Here is a 19,955-nt window from a genome sequence, read left to right as displayed (position 1 = left end):
TCAAAGCAACAAAAAGTTGGCATTTAGACAAAAAAGATGATCTTTAACAAAAGTATCATTTTCATGTATGTAACATGTTCCACTAAGCAAAAACGAAAAGTTTTTACAGAAAGTAAAAGGTTTAGATAAACCTTACCAAAGCTAAACTGCCTCAAAATCTATCAGCTGCTATCATTTTCTATCACTTACTGAAGTTTCCCATTTTTTCCTTTTTTTCTAGAATACGTAATCATCTCGTTAGCCTCGGTTTTCTTACAACTTCCATCCTCCACTGTTTTTACTTCTGGTTCAATCGTTGTTTGAAGGAGCTCCAACGGCAATGCTGCAGGATCAAGCTCCAAACAACCTTCTGGAACACCAACAGCTTCTTCACCAGTGAGCAAATAAAACGGCACTTGATGAGATAATCGAAAGATTTCATCCCTCGGAATTGTACGCCCTTCAGCAACGTCAGCATGCTGACGAAACACAGATTTGAACCCCGAAACTTTGACCAAAGGAGCTACAACCACCCCTTTTTCCTCGTTAAAATCTTCAAGAACCGTAACCATATCGTATTTATGAATCACTTCGTCTGGAGTGAACTCGTTCCAACTCGGAGACCAGTTTGTATAAACAGCCCACACGTTGCCTTTTTTCGGGTAAACTTGGATAACCCCTTTTTTCCCTTTCGCCCATTGAACTTTGTGTGAGAAAGAATTAAGCGATGTGTTTATCACATGTTTACCGATTCTAAACTCGCCACTGGTTTTAGGAAATCCTGATGAAACCCAATTGATCGGGCCTAATTCAGCGTTGGTTTTGGAATTCAGCCAACTTATTTGCATCTTGAATGGTTTTTTCGATATGACATTATGAATCATTGCGTAATAACGAGGCATGCCGTCATCTTCATCGTAAGCAGCCCAAACCTCGTTTTCACCAAACGATCTTTCGGTTCTGTCCATGTCGAAATCGTGAAAATCGGGATCCGGTACACTCATTAGCGTTGCTTTTGCTTCTGCCACATCAGAATCCATGTCATCATTGTACTCATCTTTGCACGTAGTATCGATTAATGGCGTTTTTACTTCTTTAACCTTGTTTGTACCGTTTACAATGATTTCTTCACCGTACTTTTTACCACTGCTTTCTTTCTTTGACGCACTTTCTGAATCCCATTCGTTCATTTTCTTAAGAATTTCTTTCCGAGCTTTTGTCATCAACATGATACGCGTTTCCGCCAGTGATAATTCCCTTCTACTATTATCAATATTGACCTTTTGACCTCCTGAATTGATTTTCGCATTCGCATTTCCGACATTTACCGTAGCAGACTGTTCGGCTACACGTTTCCGTTTCAAAATTCCATCATTTGCAGCTACTTTCGCCTGATGTCGGTTTTTAAATCTGTTCACAGCTGACGTGTTCAACGACGGGCCCTTTTGGACATTCACATTACTGACATTAGATGTGTTTAACGACGGGCCCTGCTGACTGTTCACATTATGATTCGTTTTGGGATTTTGCCTTTGAGGATACATCGTTGTTGAATGATGGTTCATGGGTGGGGCCGGCGACTCTATAGCCCAAAACGGGCCATGACAGCTAGGACACACAATCTTCTGGTTTAAGTAAACTCTCGAATATTCGAACCGCATGGAGCATCTTAGACATGAAGTCCAAAATGTAGCCGTGTTTGGCGGCCTAGGAATTGTTTGAACGGGCTTAGTAGTAGAGGCTGACGTCTTCTGAGTGACACTAACCGGTTTGTAAACGGGCTTAGTAGTAGAGGCTGACGTTTTCTGAGTGACACTAACCGGTTCGTAAACGGGCTTCGGGTTTCTGCTTTGGTCATAGACTTTTTTTTGAACTTTATCAGAGAGTAAAGTCCACGCCTGAGACACGAGCTTAAACGCACCTTCAGCTCCGACTGATTTGTTCTTGTCAGGATGAAGATAGAGTGCGAGTTTCTTATAATTCTTCCTAATAGTTTCATCGTCACTTGTGGGTCCCACACCAAGAACACCGTACCAATCTGGTTCTCCGTTGATCTTCTTCTCTGAGGAAATGTAAACATCGAGGATTACTAATAGATGTGACACACCTTCAAGCCCGTGAAATAGCTTATCGGCTTTTTGTGCAAACTTTTTCGCTCCCACGAAATCTTTTTCTACCAGCTTTGCCTCGGATATCTCTTTGGCCCGTAGAGCTTCGTCTTTATTGCATTCCATATCAACAATGTTTCATATCCAACTCCACTAGTTAAATGCTCTTGCATGCAAAGTAACACGCCTGCCTCTGATCGAAGAAGCCCCAATCTCTGATACAACAAAATAATAGTAAAAGTTAACGTAAGAAGGATGTTGTGATCGAAAACGACAATGATCGATAACGACAAGAATGATTACGAACATTCGAACACAAGTTATATATACAAACTGACATCCTATTTATAGGCTTCATTTGATTGCCTAATAAGAAGATACACACTATCGACCAATGGAACTATCAAAAGGGATTACTGTAAAAAATTATATTGAAAACAGGAGTTTTTTTTTTTTTTTTGCAGAAATAGTGCCACTTTGAAAATAATTATCACAACTAATGCCATGCTCAAAAAAAAATTCACAAGTAACGCTAATTCCATTTCAAATGGCGATTTCAAATGAATATTCAGGGAATGTAACACAAAGGAAACAAATCAACGTAATGCGTTATACAGTTTCTATGAGTCGGTGAAGCATATCGACAAATCAGAATAACCCTTGCAAAATAACTACCCAATTCATTTGATGGTAGAATTAAACCAATGACAAGAACTACAACAACAACAACAACCATACCCAGCATAGTCTCGCGCATAGCCAACCTATTGGCCATAACCACACATAAGAGTCAAATAAAACGAGTAACATATCAAGCGGACACACAACCAAGCGATAACATGCAAAGCTACTAAACCAATGAAAAGGACTAAATATTGAAAAGAATATCATGAATGAAACCGATTATCCTCAGAGACTCGAAACATCAATGCGCCGTACGAAAAAACTTTATTAAACAAGATAATAGCAGATTCAAAGAGCCAAAAGAAGCTTCCACAACATCTCAATATCAGATCATGACATGAGTCAAACAATCTCAATCTATTCAACATTAAACACTTGTATCCTGTATAATCATGAAAATCATCCCCAAAACGCAATAAAACACACTAAAAATACAATCAGAATCACTAGATTTATGTCTTAAACCCTAGAATGCACCAATAACATAAACAAATCATTCAAAAAACAACAACAAACCAACAGCATTCCGAATCAAGCAATAATGAAACACAGTAGGCTTATATAGAAACATATCTTGATGAAATCAATACGAATAACTAACGAAGAATATACCTAAATTACTCGAACAATCTAACCGAAGAGGCGCCACTGAAATCAATACGTATAGCCGGTTTTGTTGTGCGATTGTTATTATTTACTCATCAATGATGATGATGATTTATGGTGATTTTAGGTTGAAATTGTTTGTGAAAAACCTAGATGAATGCATATGAAGAAACACAAATGATTATTATTATTATTATTATTAATATTCATATGTGATGTGAATTTTAATTGTTGTATGTATAGGAGATGAAACAAAAACCATAAGGTGTGTGTTTTTGTGTGTGTTCTCTATGGTTTTGAAATTTTATTTCCTTTATATATTTATGATTTATGATTATATTATTTTGTTACAACACACACGTGTTTAATGTTTCAAGGTATATACATTTATTTCTTCTACCTCATGTGTTTGGTGGGAAGAAAATATTTAGTTGAGTTAAATGTTTATTTTAGTACCACTCGTTTGGACCATTTTAGCAGTTTAGTCTAAAGGTTCTATTCTTCGTCTGTAGGTTGAAAAACGTTTCACCGTTGACAGTTTAGTCAATTGAGTTAACTTCATCAATTATTTCCGTTAACGAAAAGGGCAATTCGGTCATTTTATATGGTCGAATTACTCTTCTAGTTAACATAATTACATATAAAATGACCGAATTGTCCTTCTCGTTAACAAAAATAATGGATGAAGTTAAATCAGTGGACTAAAATGGTAACGGTGAAACCTTTTTGGACCCATAGGTGAAAAATGAAACCTTTACACTAAATTGGCAAAATAACCCAAATCACATGACTAAAATGACATTTAACTCTATTTACTTTTTGTTGATTTTACCATTTATTGGATTAGAGAACTAGGAAAAAAAATAATGCTAAACTAAAATATACATGCACACATTTTTATTTCACAAGCAATAATGTATTTATATAGTGCATATAAAATAATTAGAGAAGTGAGAAAGAGAGAGGATGTGAGGGTTACGTAACCGTCTTATGTATAAAACTGAAAGCACTGTGTTAATGCGGTCTTTGTAAAAAAGAGAATGAGACAGACGTTTCCATAGTTGACATGTGTGTCATGGTTAGAGCATAATGTAAAAACGAATTTATGCACTTGTTGAATTAATATTGGTTTGTATTGAACATACATATATGTACTTTTAAGTTATATATAAAATAAGTAATGGTGACTAGGAAACGAGATGATATGGTCAAAAGGTGTATATCTAGGAATAGGATTACTTGGTGTATGAATCAACTGTTCTATGCCTTTCCAGTGTTATGAATGTTTAAATTTTTAAATTATTAATCTTCTTTTAATATACACACACTACATGCAGTGTTCTTTTAAGATATGTTGTCAATACATGCTTCTAGCCCGGGACCGAAGAGAAGGAAGATTATCCATGCAGTAGTTTTGGTGGCTTTTTGGAGCATATGGAAGACGGGAAACGAAGTGGTTTTCAGGCAAGCGGTTCCTAATTTTATTAAAATTTTAGATGAGATAAAGTCTATGGCGTTTTTGTGGATTAAAAATCGATCAAAAGTGGCCTCGCTATCATGGGAGGAGTGGAGTCGATTTAATTTAGGTGCTATGTAATGTTGTAATTGTGATATAATCTGGTGTAATCGGTGTACATTTGGGTTGTAGCATCTTCCTACTATGAATAAAATCTTTTGTCGGCCGTTCATTTAGGAAGTTTATTATTCTCCTCGTAGTTACACTCTTAGTTTACATTAATTGTACATTTCAAAATTATAGGGGTAATATTGCAATTTGATAAATTAAATGTAAAAGATTAAAACTAAAAATGAATAAGGTGTATAATTTTATCAGTTATATCAGAAAGATATGGTTTTAGATAAGGATAAATCATAAATATCAAGTATGATAGCATTTATAATTCTAACTGACCCGTGTATTACACGGATTTAAAGATAACATAAATTTACATAACTAATTTTTTTTTTTTACGTTGGACAATGCCATATATAATTGGTCAGGTACGACAAGAGGAATTTGTCTCCATTTTAATATAAACATAATTATTTGTCTGATAGTATTAATTGAAATATAGAGATAAGCCTTTGAGCGCCAGTTTTACTTCCAAATAAGATTTGTGCCTCAATAACCCGATCGCCATTGATAGGACCTATAGTTGAGTTCCATTATATAAACCATATCTTTTAATCACGTATATTTCTCAATGATGTTGTTTGAACATCCACCTTTAGCAATGATCTGTGGTTTAGCAAGCCTAAAAGTTTAAATCCATTAAGGACATCCGATGAGTGTATATTTGCATCGAAATTATCATCAAGATACGCTTACTCTTAGTTATTCTTTTTCTTCGCTAGGAAATACCGAAAGCAATTGATTATTAACTTTCTGTACAACATTATTTGTAGATGTCAGTATGGCTCTATCTTTAAAATATTCAAATTGTTTATAGTTTTGAAGAATGCTCGTATGCATAGAGTCAATAAAAGAGAAAATAGGATCAAACGGATTAGTAATGAGGAGATCCTCTGATATATATCACTTTTATTTAGAATTCTTTTTTGCTTCTCAAACCCAAAAAAATATTATCAAATCTTAATGATATGTTATATTAATTATTATAAAGTTATTATAATAATTTATAACAATAATTGTTTTATAATATTTAAATAATGATTAAAAAACTTTTGATTTTGATATATTCATTTTATTAATCAATTGATTTAATATTAACATATTAAAAAAAAACAAAAAACAAAATGACCGCTCGCTTAAGAAAAAAAATTAAAACAATATGAATCAAATGATAAGCATGCTCGCTTAAGAAAAAATTTAAAACAAAATGAATCAAAAGGATAAGCATCGAATTAAAGTTGTTCTTTATTATTTTCATTATTTTGATATGAATATACAATTTAATAAATACTTGATCATATAGTAAGCAATGTTTGAGGAATAAGGAGGAATTTTCATTTGGCATTATTTGAAGTCTTTTATTAGAATTTAGATTTTAATTTATATTTCGTCCATGTTTTTAAATAATTAATAGTGGCAAAGTGTAATATTATTTCGCGTTTTTACAAAGGCCGTCCATTTTTTTTTAAATAATTAATAGTGGTAAAGTGTCATATTATTTCGCTTTTTTACAAAGGGTATGTGTTAATATGAAACAACAAATTAAACAAGGGTTGTTCATCAACTTGGCTCGAATTTGAAACCGAACTGAAAATTTAAGTTCAAACTCGGCTTAGAACCAAGTTGGCTCGGCTTTGCTTGGTTAAGCTCGCATTTAAATAGAAAGCTAGCTTAATATATAGCTTTCAAAATTCAATAATCTAAAATGTTATTCAATAAAAAAAGAAGACATCCAAAATAAGTTCAACCTAACACATTAGATGCCAAAATTAGTTTCAACCAAATATAAATAAGTTTCAAATTACAACGAAATACAATTTAAGTTTATTAGAATCCAAACAAACTCCTAAATATGTCATATATTAACAATTGTTAACATTAGGAATTGAGATTTCAGAAAATAAGCTAGTGGAGGAGTGGTAAAAAAGAAACCTGGTGTTCTGAGTGACTCAGGTTTGATTTATGCCCTCTCAGATAGTTTATGCGGCGCCTAGTGATGATGGGAGACTAGGCAGAGAACGCTAATTCGATTCTTGAACTGGGCGGGGTTTACCTCACTTCGGGCGAGTGTTCACGGGCTTTGGCCCTAGGTGAGGGTTTTCCCCGATTCGAAGGTGAGTGTATTCCAATGTGGTGAATTTCGCCAGTAACCCATTTGAAGGATTCGTCTACCATTTAAAAAAAGGAATTGGGATTTGGCTGGCATACGAGATTTGGGTTGTATTTGATCTTAATCCATAGAACATATAACATGTTTCCCCCCTTTTTTAACATTTTTTATAATATATTCAGTGGCGTCTTTGAGAATTCATGTACCCTGTTTGAACTCGAAAAATGTGCCCTTATGCCTTAACGATAAACAATGCAATTGGGTTTACTATTTAAAAAAAAATAACGTATATATATCGGATTTTTTTAAAACCATATGCCCTGCGAAATCAGGGCCCTGTGCGGAAGTCCTCCTCGCACACCATCTAAGCCTCCCCTGAATATACATGCAAATAAAAAATAAATATATTGAAATTAATAAATCCGAGCAAAAACCGAGCCAGTCTGGCTCATTACGAGCCGAGTCGGCTTGGCTCAGTTTTAACTGAGTCATATTAAACAAGTTTTTTACGAGTGAGCTTTGAAATGCGGACTTTTTGAAGAACCCCATAATGATTTAAAAAGTTAATTAACTCTTGCATATTTTGTGTTCAAATCTCACATTTGTTAGATAATAACCTTGGTTGATCAAATTTATTTTCTACGTATGATATGGGGTATTTTTTGTATTCATTATGGTTAGTATCATTTTGATTTAATAAATCATTAGTTTAAGTTTTCATGTGTTACACGGATTGTATAAAGAAAATACTTCTTATAATTGGAATCACATTTCATAATCTTAAAGGACTATGACCATGGGTCATGCAATATCACATGTTCATATAAGAGATGTGGCCGTCGAGTTAGTTTTTGACGAAAACATCCTTACAGAGCTGCGTGATAAAGACATACATTTCTAGCTTCCGTATGATCTTGTGAAAGATCTACCCTACCTTAAGAAGTATCGGATTAGTTTATTTATGTTTTTATTATTTTTTTATATATAACAAACGACATATATTAACTTGTTAAATAAAACAAAACAATAATATATTTACATGCATAAAACAAAATAATATAATTACGTCGAATTATTATTTTTTAAATCAAGAAAAGTCATTTTTTAGTTACAATTAATTAATGATAACCTTAATTTACCTTAAATAGCAAAACTATCTACCAAATATACATTTACCATATTACCAAAATTCACTCGCAATTTTTAGAAAATAATAAACGTAGCCAAAATTAATGGAATTTGAAATTTGAATGCCAACAATTTCTTTTGAATGTTAACAAACGTTGACCACAATTATTTGAATGTTAACAAACATGTAATTGGATTTAAGGTTTTGAAGAGGTATGGTCCCAATTTCATGCACACATGGCAGGGACCACACCAGTTTCCTCGTCCTACATGGCGCTTACATCAGCAAACAAATCCAGAAGCTTCTAGAAGCTTCTGGAAGACGTCAAGGTGGCACCGAAGATGCTCCCCCAGACAAAAAGGACAACACGTGTCACCGTTGACCGGACGCCATGTAGACCTGCGGCACAACCTGGGGGCAGACCGACAGCTGCGGTACGAATTCTCCAACATGGACAAATGACGACGCGCCACGTGGATCACTATTCTGACCATGGCAAAGGGGACCAAGAGGATATTCTCCTTGGTCGGACAGCTGGCGCCCGATAGCAGCTGGCAAGGTCTCTCCTCCCTCCTTCACCCTCCGGCTATAAATAGGACCCTTCATCGTTCAGGTTAAACATTCTGTTCTCCTTACATTTCACCTACAACACACACTATTTTCTCCTCAGGGCAGTACTTATTCTCATGCCGGAGCCCGGTTAAGAGGGAAACCCCCACATTCCCCTCTTAACGAGCTAACGCTGTTGCTGTTTTGCAGGATCTCAGTCTTAGGCGAGTAGAGAAGGAGATTGAACCCACATAAGAGACGACCCAGCTAGTTAACCTTCGGTGTTAACCAGTGTTTCATCAGGTTTAAAAGGAGAAAAAAATATTGAAAGGAAATGAATTAGTAATTTTGGAAACTCGAATTTGATTAAGAGAATAGATGACACGAGATTGAATAGCAGGGGAGAGAAAAGGTCTTGAACACCCTTATTTCTTACTGTTCAAATTCAGTCAACGTGTCACAATACATTGCCATGTGACAGTTAGATGTCTAAAAGAAAGTAATGGACTAAAATGGTTTTTATTTATTATAATTTATAAATATTTACGTACAAACACATCAGCACCATATTAATGGAGTAAATATAAAAGCAAAGAAAGGGGTATACAATACACGTGGACCCTTATTTCGGTGTTCTTATAACTTTTTAAGATTTTAGAAAACGTGTCTTTTATTTCTTTTTTTTTTGACGGTGACGAAACTATATGTGTAAAAAGATAGATGAGTTGTCATTACATGACAGAACGCATGTAGATAGATAGATAGATGAGCTGTCATTATATGACGGAACATACAAAAATAAAGAGATGAGCTGAGGATAGATAGATGAGTTGTCATTGTATGACGGAACATACAAAAATAAAGAGATGAGATGAGGATAGATAGATGAGTTGTTATTAGAAGGAAAATATGAAAATGTATAAATGAGTTGAGGATAGATAGATGAGTTGTTATTAGAAGGAAAATATGAAAATATATAAATGAGTTGTTATTACAAAACAGGATATATGAATATGACATTCGAGTAACTTAATGATTCGAAATGGTGATGTATGAAAGGTTAATTATACATTCATGCAAGAGATGAAATGATGTTTTTCATGTCTGAGTTTGTTATTTTATTTCCTAAAGATTTATAACTTTTTATTAAGTAAACAAACAATACAATTTCGTAAGTTTATTTTTTTACAAAACTGTGTGAATGACGTTTGATAACTATTTATATTATTCATACCTCCGTCAAATTTAAGGACAACAGGCGTTTGATAACTATTTATATTATTCATACCTCCATCAAAACTTGGTATAATAATATCACATTTACTTAACAAAATCATAATATCACATACAACTAATTTTAAATTCATGACATTTATATCATCCCCTTAAAATTTATGAAGTGTAAGAAGAAAGAGAAGAGTATATGTTACATTATATATCATATTTAATTAATGAAATGAATATATATGAGATTTAAAGTAATATGTTAGTGTATTTACTCTATAACTTTATAACCAAAACTAGTTTATAAGATACTTTTTAAACATAAAAGGCATTGAGAAATGTGAAGTCAACCCATTATGCCCGAAACTTCAAACCCATTTTGACATGTTACCTAGCTGCGAGTATCAGACGTCGTCGTCATCATCATACTCAGTAAATCCCTACAATAGCAAAGCTAAGATAGGGTCTGAGGAGGGTAAGATGTAGACAGCCTTACCTCTACCCCGTAGGAATAGAGAGGCTGCTTCCAGTGAGACCCCCGGCTCGATAGTAGTTTTGCATCAGGCCTTGGACATAAGGCACATAACACTCAGCAATTGGGACAAAAGCCGATTAGCGCATGTATCCTTTGTCTTTTGGCTATCAACGCCACCACATGGATGCATGATTAACCGTCCCTCGCTTTTTAACGTTATTTTCACGAAATTAGTAAAATAACTTAGAAATTAGTGCACTTTCACTTTTGCCCCCCCCCCCCCCCCCGGAGGGCTCACACTATACACATTATATGCGCATACCGCAAGCGGGGCGTAAAGCTGGAAGTATCATACATCTATGTTAAAACAGAACAAAGCCCCAAATGAACACAAGTTGGTAAAAAAGAGCCTCAAAGAATTTAAATTTTTGTTTACTCTTTTTTTCTTGTATATATATACATGTTGATCCACAAAGTTGGACAATAAACAAAATTACTAAATTGTCCCTTCAACCAACTTCATTTTGACCCATCTCAAAAATCATAATAATCTTCACAACAGTTTAAAGCATTAGTGATTACCCAAAACTAATCTCAATTACCGGACCGTCTTAGGAAGACTAGCATGCCTATTCCAGCTACTATGGCAGCTCCGGCTGCAGCAGCACCGTATGCAGAACCCCATGCATCGGCTTGACGAACCTCCATAGCACGTGCCGATGATCTTGACACATGTTGACTATGAATCGTCCCAGAATCATCCAAATGCAACTTTAGTACCTGTCATATTCACCATCAAAATGTCAAAAAGTATGCCATTGCTATATGATAATCAAATAGTTTGCATATAATAATTATCTTGTTTAAAATTTGGTATAAAATATCGTATTTATCTAACAAAACATACCTTCCAACCAGCTAATCGTGCATGTTCCACAGCTGCAGTAAGATCATTGTCTGATGAAATTACGACTTTATCCTGGTCTTCGTCTTCATACTACAACATGATATCATCGGTAAGTAAATGTGAAGAATTGTATAAATATTTGACATCAAATGAATGCGGTCAGATGTACCAGAATTTGTGGGAGGTGGTAGCGGTTGATCTCACCCCCTAGTCTCTGAATTATTGCCGTTGTAAGATCCGCCAAACTATGAGAATCTAGCAGGGCAAGCGCACAAGACGTTTAAGGTTTCCGAAAGTCGAAAAACTAAATATTTGAAACAGAATAAAGAGCATACCACTGATAAATCTATGCATACGACCCCTCTTATCTTGAATTTTGAAAGCAAATGAATTAGGATTCTCGTTTGAAGGATTCGCAAGAGATTTTCCGGTTTCGCCACTTTCATAAGCCAGTTTCAAGGAACACTCACTGCACTTCACAACCTCTATTTAGACAAACCAAACCAAACAAAAAATTAAAACGATATAATAACCTTCTCGTTTCATCTTCATCTTCTATAGGATTTAACGCCATTGCAGAGTCCCAAAACGCCTGCATCATTGAACTCCCCCCCTCGTTGTTACCACCCGTAGCATTTCCCACCTAATTTGCAGTACATAAATTTCATAAAATTTCGAATTTCGTAAATTAAATCGTATATAAGTTGTTTACTTACGGTGGCTATTGCAGCATTGGTGATGTGGAGTACATCAACAATGGAAACAATAAAACCATCTGCATCAAACCATCTGCCATTTAGATATACAAAATTCGTATTAAATAACTAATGAGTAAAATGGCGTTTTTGTCCCCGAGGTTTGGCAAGTTTTGCGACTTTTGTCCAAAGGTTTGTTTTTCCGTATCTGGATCCAGAAGGTTTGAACTCTTGCCATTATCATCCGGCTCGTTAACTCCATCCATTTTTCTCCGTTAAGGTAGGGTTATTTTCGTCTTTTTTGTTAACTTAAAGGGCAATTCGGTCTTTTTCACTTTTTGTACAAGAATTTAGCATAATGTACAAGTATTCAAAAAAGACGAAAATACCCTTAAGTTAACAAAAAGGATGAAAATACCCCTGTCTTAACGGAGAAAAATTGATGGAGTTAACGAGCCGGATGAAAATGGCAAGATTTTAAACGTTTTGGATCTAGATGCGGAAAAACAAACCTTTGGACGAAAGTCGCAAAACTGGCCAAACCTCATGGATGAAAATGGCATTTTACTCTAACTAAATATATAAACCGAAACATATAATGTTGTCTTTACCTCTATCAACAACCGGAAGATGTAAAAATTTTCCGTCATGCATAGTATGCAGGGCATCAACGATAGGTGTATCGGTAGTGGCACATTCGGGATTTGGAGTCAATATCTACATAATCCATCGTGCAGAATTTATAAGTAAGTTGAAAAGATAATACAATGAAGCATATATATATATGTGTGTGTGTGTGTGTGTGCAAGCAAGAAAAGGGAACCAATTAAGAACCAATCACCTTCTCTACCAAGGTTGATTCAGCAGGAAGATCTTGTGCGATCACCCTTGTTAAGATATCATTTGAGCTATAATATTGAACAAAGCACATTTAGCGGAACATTTCAACCTGTTTGACCCATCTAGGAGTGCAAACGAGCCGAGCCTCGAGATCAGCTTGAGAAAAAGCTCAAAACGAGCCAAGCCTTATCGAGCCTGAGCCGAGCTTGAGCCTAAGATAAAGCTTGTTTATTTATCGAGCCCGAGCTCGAGCCTGACATGTGAAGCCCGTAAGGCCCGTCGAGCCTTATCGACCCTTAGTGTAAGATTAGTTTTTTATTAATATTTAATAACATTTACCCGTTATTTAAAGTTGTCTAGTAAACGAGACGAGCCGAGCTTATTTAAACTTGTTTACAAGCCAAGCCCGAACCTAAATAAGCTTGTTTAGTAAACGCCGAGCTTCACTTATCGAGCTCGCGAGCCTAAACGAGTCTATTATATATATTATTTTATTTAATTTATTAACTAAATAGATAATAAACATGCCAAGCCACCAACGAGCCGAGCTCTCATAAGTTAATTGAGCTCGAGCTCGGGCTCGGCTCGTTTGCACCCCTAGACCCATCTAACCTATTTTCATATTTAGCGGACTTTTTTTATTTGACCCGTTTAACCCAAGTTGACTTAACCATAAGTAAACTGGTCTACAATGCCACCTGTATAATACACGGTCGAGAGAAACTCACGTTAGAATCCCTCGTGGCTTGTTATCAACTGTTACAATGGCAGAGCTACTACGAAACTCGAGCATCTTTTTTGTTGCCATAACAACCGTGTCGAATGGGGAAACAGTCACAATCCTGAATAAAAAAAATAAAACGTCTAAAATTATATTGGAAGTTGTCGACATAATGTCGTATGAAACTTCTAAAGGTATTACCTACTTTGAATTCTCCGGTATAATGGTAGACAAGGTAGGCTTAAACATCCGCTCTCTAAGCGTTTCGATGAACGTATTGGGACCTGTATAACAATGACCAATAGAAAATGCATCTGACTAAAATCATTATTCTTTATTTATTTAAGAGTAAAATGCCATTTTCGTCCTTGAGGTTTGGCTAATCGTCCAAAGGTTTGTTTTTTTGGCACCTGGATTCGAAAGGTTTGAAATCTTGCCATTTTCACCGGCTCGTTACTCCCATCCATTTTTATCCGTTAAGTCAGGGGTATTTTCGTCTTTTTTTGAATACTTGTACATTATGCTAAATGCTTGTACATAAAGTGAAAAAAGACCGAATTGCCTTCAAGGTAACAAAAAAGACGAAAATGCCCCTGACTTAACGGAGAAAAATGGATGGAGTTAACGAGCCGGATGAAAATGGCAAGATTTCAAACCTTTTGGATCCAGATGTGAAAAAAAAAACCTTTGAACGAAAGTCGCAAAACTGGTCAAACCTTAGGGACGAAAATGGCGTTTTACTCTATATTTAACAAAGAAGTTTCTAAGTGCTTTTCAACACCTTCAACAGCAGCTGCTATGGAATTTCCCTTTTCAGCTGTCCGTTCCATACGCGCAATTGCTTCATGTATACACTTTGCTATATCAAGTAAAGCAATAACCTCACCGTTCTCTACCACAGGCAAGTGTCTAAATTGTCCTGTACATGTAATTCACGAGATCAGAAAGTTCTAGAAGGACGAGAGGTCGCAAAATGGGCGGGCCGGGTCAGAGCGGGTGATTTTAGTATGGGTCGGGTGGGCTGATCCAGAAACACTTTTTGTCCCTTTTTTCATGAACTCTATACATGACCCGTATTGGGCCCCTTTCAACCCATTTGATCGGTTTCATCTTAGAAAAGTTTTTTAAATTTTACAAACCTTGCACCATCTTTTGCAGGGCTTCCACAGCAAGAGTATCCGACTGCACGTAAATCGGGTTCTTCGTCATTACCTTTGATGCAGGCGTGTTCATAAAATCAATCTCGTGAGCAATAACTCGTGCTGCAATATCCTTCAATCACAAAAAAGCTAGTTAGCAGTTAACGAAACGTTATCCTTATGCGATGGCACAATCAAACTTAACACAACCCATTTATAAGCAAACGGGTAAAAACTGCCACCTTTAAAGTGTCGGGATTTAATACAAACCTTGTCTGTCAATATACCGCTAAGATGTGCATTTGAGTCGATTAGTAAAACAGCGTCAACTCTTTTAGCAGCCATCCGACAGCAGGCTTCATAAATAGTTGTGGTTTCAGGTACAGTCACAGCCCTCGATAGGTGCAACCGCTTCACTGTACGTTCTCCTGTTACGCCCCTGCTCAAACCAACGTTAATAAGTAAACTTTCACTACCTGCTTGATACGTTAAATGATGGTTTGCAGATAGTTAATTGATTAACTCTACAACAACAGCATGATTAGCATGAAGTATTCATTTTATTGATGGAAGGATATTCATGAGGCAATGTTTTATTTATCATCATTGATTGCAATTTGCATAATTAACTAGAGGTGTCAATCGTGTCGGGTTGCAGGTTGAATTGTGCAAGCGGACACGACCCATGTTTCTATATGTGTTAAAGATTTCAACCCTAACCTGGACAAACATAAATTCTAGTCAACCCGAATACAACCCTTTTAGTTTTAACTCAGCTCTAAACTTTTTAACCCAACTTAAGATAATTAATTACCCTGCTATTTTTTTAAATATTAATAAATGATAATTTCATTTTTATCAAAGAAAACAAGCAAAAACTACAATGATCTAGAGACACATTCTTTTTAGAACCAGTATTATGTTAAGAACTACGAGAACCGTATAAAAAAACACTTGTAGATAGTGCATTGATGATTTAACAAGAGAGAGAGAAAGATGGTGGGGTACATACCTATGCCAACGCCACATATAGACATTGCGAGTTTAACCAAACCAAACTTTCACAAGAGTGTAAAAGTTTTAACTAAAACACAATTAATTTTTAATCTTTTTTTATAAAAATGGAAAACAATATTTTATTGGTTAGATCTTGATTTGGGCCCACGGGCAGTCATGCCCGTTAACCGTTAACCGGTCAACGAAAGGGAGGGCATGGGGCCCGTTGACGCACCACAAGGGTTCTTGCAATTCTCAACATAATTATTATTATTTATTTATTAATGTTTAAATGAATGTCCCCTAACAGATTTTATCAATGTATATATGTATATGCAATAAAAGGAAGAATAGATATATCAATGTGTATGTATATGTATACAGAAACATACACGGTGGAACGAGATTTGGTGAAGAGTTTCTTCTTCCTGGGAGATGAAGTCGAGGATGGAGATGACGATGGCATACTTCTCCGTGATGAACTTCCATGACGAGAACTCATCTTCACCGGTGGTAATCAATCAAAATTCAAAACTCGTATCCCCTTTCCCTTCCTAAAATCAATCAACATTATCAATAGAATCCATTGGGAGTTTCAGGTATGATTGGATTGGATTGAATTGAATTGAATTTCTGATCGGAATAAAATATTTCTCAGGAGAATGCGATCAGCGAAACGTGTTTGGTTTTAGGAATTATTATTGAAGACAAGAAGATTTAACGAATGAAGGAAGAAGAATTTGGTTCTGAATTCATTCAAATTTCTTAAGGATGAAATTAGAGGCGTTTAACGTTTCACTTGGTTTTTTTTTTTTTTTTTCATTATATATATATATATATATATTTTTTAAGGAATATTGGATTTTAATAATAATTATTCGTTGTTGGTCGTGAAACAGTCTCAACTTAAAAAATAACCACCGAAAGTCTCAACTATTAACAGATTGACCTCTAATGGACCATGACTAAAAGAACTATAACGTCGTTATTCTTTGGAAAAACGTTTTTGCTAGAAAAAGGTTCAAACATGTTCGATTTAAGGTTACAAAGAGGTTTGGGACAAAAATATTGAGTTTTCCGGCCAAAAAGAAGTTTTCCGACGAAAAAGGAGTTTTCCGGCAACCTCAATAATCGGGGCTTTTACTAGAAACGGTTCCTAAAGATCCGTAATAAGGTTACAAAGAGGTTTGGGACGAAAACGTTGAGTTTTCCGGCCAAAAAGGAATTTTCCAGCCAAAAACGTTTTTCCGGCGGCCGGATACTAACGGTATTAGGGTTTTGTTAGTCAAAGTCTATTAGAGGCCAAAATGTTAATAGTCGGTACTACCAGTGGTTATTTTTGAAGTTGAGACTGTTAACGGCTAACGACGAATAGTTGGAATTATTAAAATTAAATATTCCTATTTTTAAAGATTCGCAGTTCACCAATCTCCACAACACAACTAATAATTAGAATTTTTGGTCAATTAGGTCAAGTCAAGGAACATAACTACATAAAAAATTATAAAAACATTAGAAAATACACAATAAAATTATATGTCATTTAAAAAGGGTTCTACTAATCTACCCCTTCTCTCACATCTTATCGGTGAGGCGGTCTCTTTTTCTATCATAAAGGGGTACAACAAACAAGAATAAAGTACATTTAGATCAAGCCAAAAAAACATTACAAGTTACTCTACGATTTATAATGTCAAATACATGGAAAAAATGAAACAAATTATTGACCATCCAAGTACTTGATTAATATTTGCAGCTCTTAGATATGTCAACAAAACCAACTTATCATGTTTATTATTTTGCCTATATATTTGATTATGCAAACGGTATGAAAGCCAACTTTTTAACTACATACACCCATGTAAAAAATGTGTGTGTGGCTTAGTGACTCCGCATATTAACTACTAAATGTGTGAGCTTTTCAGCAGCTTGCTGACTCTATATATATTCAAATATATAGTAGTTTTGTCGTTAAAAAAAAATGTGTGCGAGCAACCTTCAAGGAAGAAGAACTTAACGTAAACTTTAGTGGAAGCTAATGCTAGAATTCATCCTTGTTATTAGGCTTTGAACCCAAATCCATCCTTGTCAAACCATGTGGACTCTTTGTGTAATAACTCTATAAATTATTAGTTTATTACAACCAATGCCCTTTAAAATGAAAATATATTTATGAATTATGAGTGACAAAAGTAACAATTCAAGCTGCATTTATTTTATAAGAATCAAATTCTATATTTCGTGATTATTCTAATCCAAAAATTAAAACCGATAGGATAGACCTAAAAGACCAAATGAACACATAAATTGATAATAAAAATATTCGCGAGGTTTTATAATCAAGCGAAAATCAAATCAAGTAACAAAATATCAAAATTGAAACTTAAGAAGAAGAAATTTGGACCATGGAACAGGAAAACAACATATGGCCATTTGTGTAAGTGTTCAATTTGTTGGAATTTTTTTCCATACATTGAACACTTGGACATATGGCCATCTGTTGTTTTTGGCTCATATATATACCGTATGCTTTTTAAGGATCAAACTTGTGACAAAGTGTCAAATCTTTAAGAACAAAAGTGAATGTCATATCCAAAATCTAGACGATCCAAGTAGATATGATACGAATGCTTCAAAAATCCAAACGAGTTGAAAGTCACTGAAAGGTACATATCTAACGCGTGGTGGAATGATTGTGTAAAACATATCTGGCATCAATTATGCATATAAAATTTTCGAACAAAAAATGTTTTGAATCAACCAAGTGTCAAACGCTCATTTTCGAACATCTCGTCGCGTACTTGCATATCTAATCCACTCCCATTTCATCCAAACACAATAAACAACCACATAGAAAATAATAATGACAACATAATAATAACATCCATCCAATACAACAATACATAACACAAGGGGAGTAAAACATAAATCAACAGAAAACACAAGGGGTACAACTGTAAAAGTAAACATAACAATAATTAACCGGCGTAAACATGAACACCAATGGCGATAAGGAAAATGGTAATAACGGCGAAATAGATAACGGCGTGAACAATCACGGCAGCGCCGCTAGTGCGCATGCTGCCGAACTCCACCACACGGTTGTGTCCCGGCAACTGAAACAGCAGCCCCGGCGTTAGCAGCACGAACAGCACAACTGCTACCAGCACCGGTCCCCAATCCGCCATTGCCGGTGATGAAATTGATCGCTTGTTTTACAGATCTGTGAAGGATTGATATGAGAGTGTAATCGATGAGGGTTTTGAAATTAGGGTTTTTTTAATTTGGGGATTTAGATTTTGAGTTTGTAAGTAAACAACAGGTGGAGACATTAGTTTGTGGGTGTGTGCAGATCCGTGATTTGGTCACGTGATATTTTGGGAACGTTGATTGGGTGGTGATTTTGATTTGATTTTTTTTTTATTTTTTTTTATTTTTTGTATTTTTCGTTACATTTAAGCTTGACTATGTAATTCTATATTCATTAAAAAGAATTTAAATATAATAATTTGAATCTTGGGAAACATTTTCCAACGTAATTTCACATTGTGGCTAGTAGGAGGGTTGGATTTTTGGTTTTTAGTGGAGATTTAAGTTTGATCGTAATTTGTGTCATTTTTGTTGGATTAAGGTAATGAAGGGTTTGAGGTAGGCCTTGTGCAAGGTTGTCAGTTTAAATCCTGTGCACACTCGGGTTTTCTCTCATCGTGTGTTACGCCAGAGAGTTACGCTACTGTGGTGACACGACTGTCAAGTGGCAGCCAATGGTATAATTTTCTGGGGGAACGTCCAAGCCAAACTCCGAAGCCAGCGTGGGCCCAATTAAGATAACATAGTCTGGCCGGAGTGAGTCAATGGGACTCTCCAATTTAGAGAGTGCGGTGGCCAAACACAAGTAAGTCGTCGTTCCAAAAAGAATTGACAAATAAATAAGACTCTTGATAAGTGTCAAGAAAATAACAATGAAGAATATGTCAATGCATAAACATGTTCGTGGTTCGAAAAAATGGAAGAAGGTAATATATACGGTGATTCAAACGGATACATGGTGTATTTGGAAAAGCAGAAACGATATGGATTTCAACAAAAAAAAAATAAGCGAGACTAGGCCAGATCATGGAGGATATAAGACGTTTGGGTTCTTATGGGTAAAAAGTGGA

General features: G+C 35.3%; 3 protein-coding genes across 3 annotated transcripts; all 3 read right to left on the bottom strand.

Moving 5' to 3' along the window:
- On the bottom strand, positions 1 to 3,559 carry LOC110941721. The gene is made up of 2 exons (XM_022183380.2): positions 3,384 to 3,559; positions 1 to 2,302 (listed from the first exon to the last, which is right to left on the bottom strand). The coding sequence occupies exon 2, from the start codon at positions 2,211 to 2,213 to the stop codon at positions 186 to 188; it is 2,028 nt and encodes a 675-aa protein (XP_022039072.1). The 5' UTR covers positions 2,214 to 2,302; positions 3,384 to 3,559; the 3' UTR covers positions 1 to 185.
- Positions 3,560 to 10,893: 7,334 nt separating this feature from the next.
- LOC110941720 (CBS domain-containing protein CBSCBSPB1) lies at positions 10,894 to 16,601 on the bottom strand. Its single transcript, XM_022183379.2, has 14 exons — positions 16,188 to 16,601; positions 15,070 to 15,238; positions 14,800 to 14,932; positions 14,442 to 14,579; positions 13,866 to 13,944; positions 13,668 to 13,781; positions 12,941 to 13,007; positions 12,711 to 12,816; positions 12,121 to 12,179; positions 11,938 to 12,047; positions 11,740 to 11,873; positions 11,574 to 11,659; positions 11,405 to 11,494; positions 10,894 to 11,277 (listed from the first exon to the last, which is right to left on the bottom strand). The coding sequence occupies exons 1-14, from the start codon at positions 16,295 to 16,297 to the stop codon at positions 11,092 to 11,094; spliced, it is 1,581 nt and encodes a 526-aa protein (XP_022039071.1). The 5' UTR covers positions 16,298 to 16,601; the 3' UTR covers positions 10,894 to 11,091.
- A 2,017-nt stretch (positions 16,602 to 18,618) lies between these two features.
- Positions 18,619 to 19,161, bottom strand: LOC110941718. The gene has a single exon (XM_022183378.2). The coding sequence runs from the start codon at positions 18,981 to 18,983 to the stop codon at positions 18,774 to 18,776; it is 210 nt and encodes a 69-aa protein (XP_022039070.1). The 5' UTR covers positions 18,984 to 19,161; the 3' UTR covers positions 18,619 to 18,773.
- Between the last annotated feature and the right edge of the window lie 794 nt (positions 19,162 to 19,955).

This window comes from Helianthus annuus, chromosome 5 (genome assembly GCF_002127325.2).
Source record: "Helianthus annuus cultivar XRQ/B chromosome 5, HanXRQr2.0-SUNRISE, whole genome shotgun sequence".
NCBI lineage: Eukaryota > Viridiplantae > Streptophyta > Magnoliopsida > Asterales > Asteraceae > Helianthus > Helianthus annuus.
This window is presented reverse-complemented; position numbering and strand designations above follow the sequence as displayed.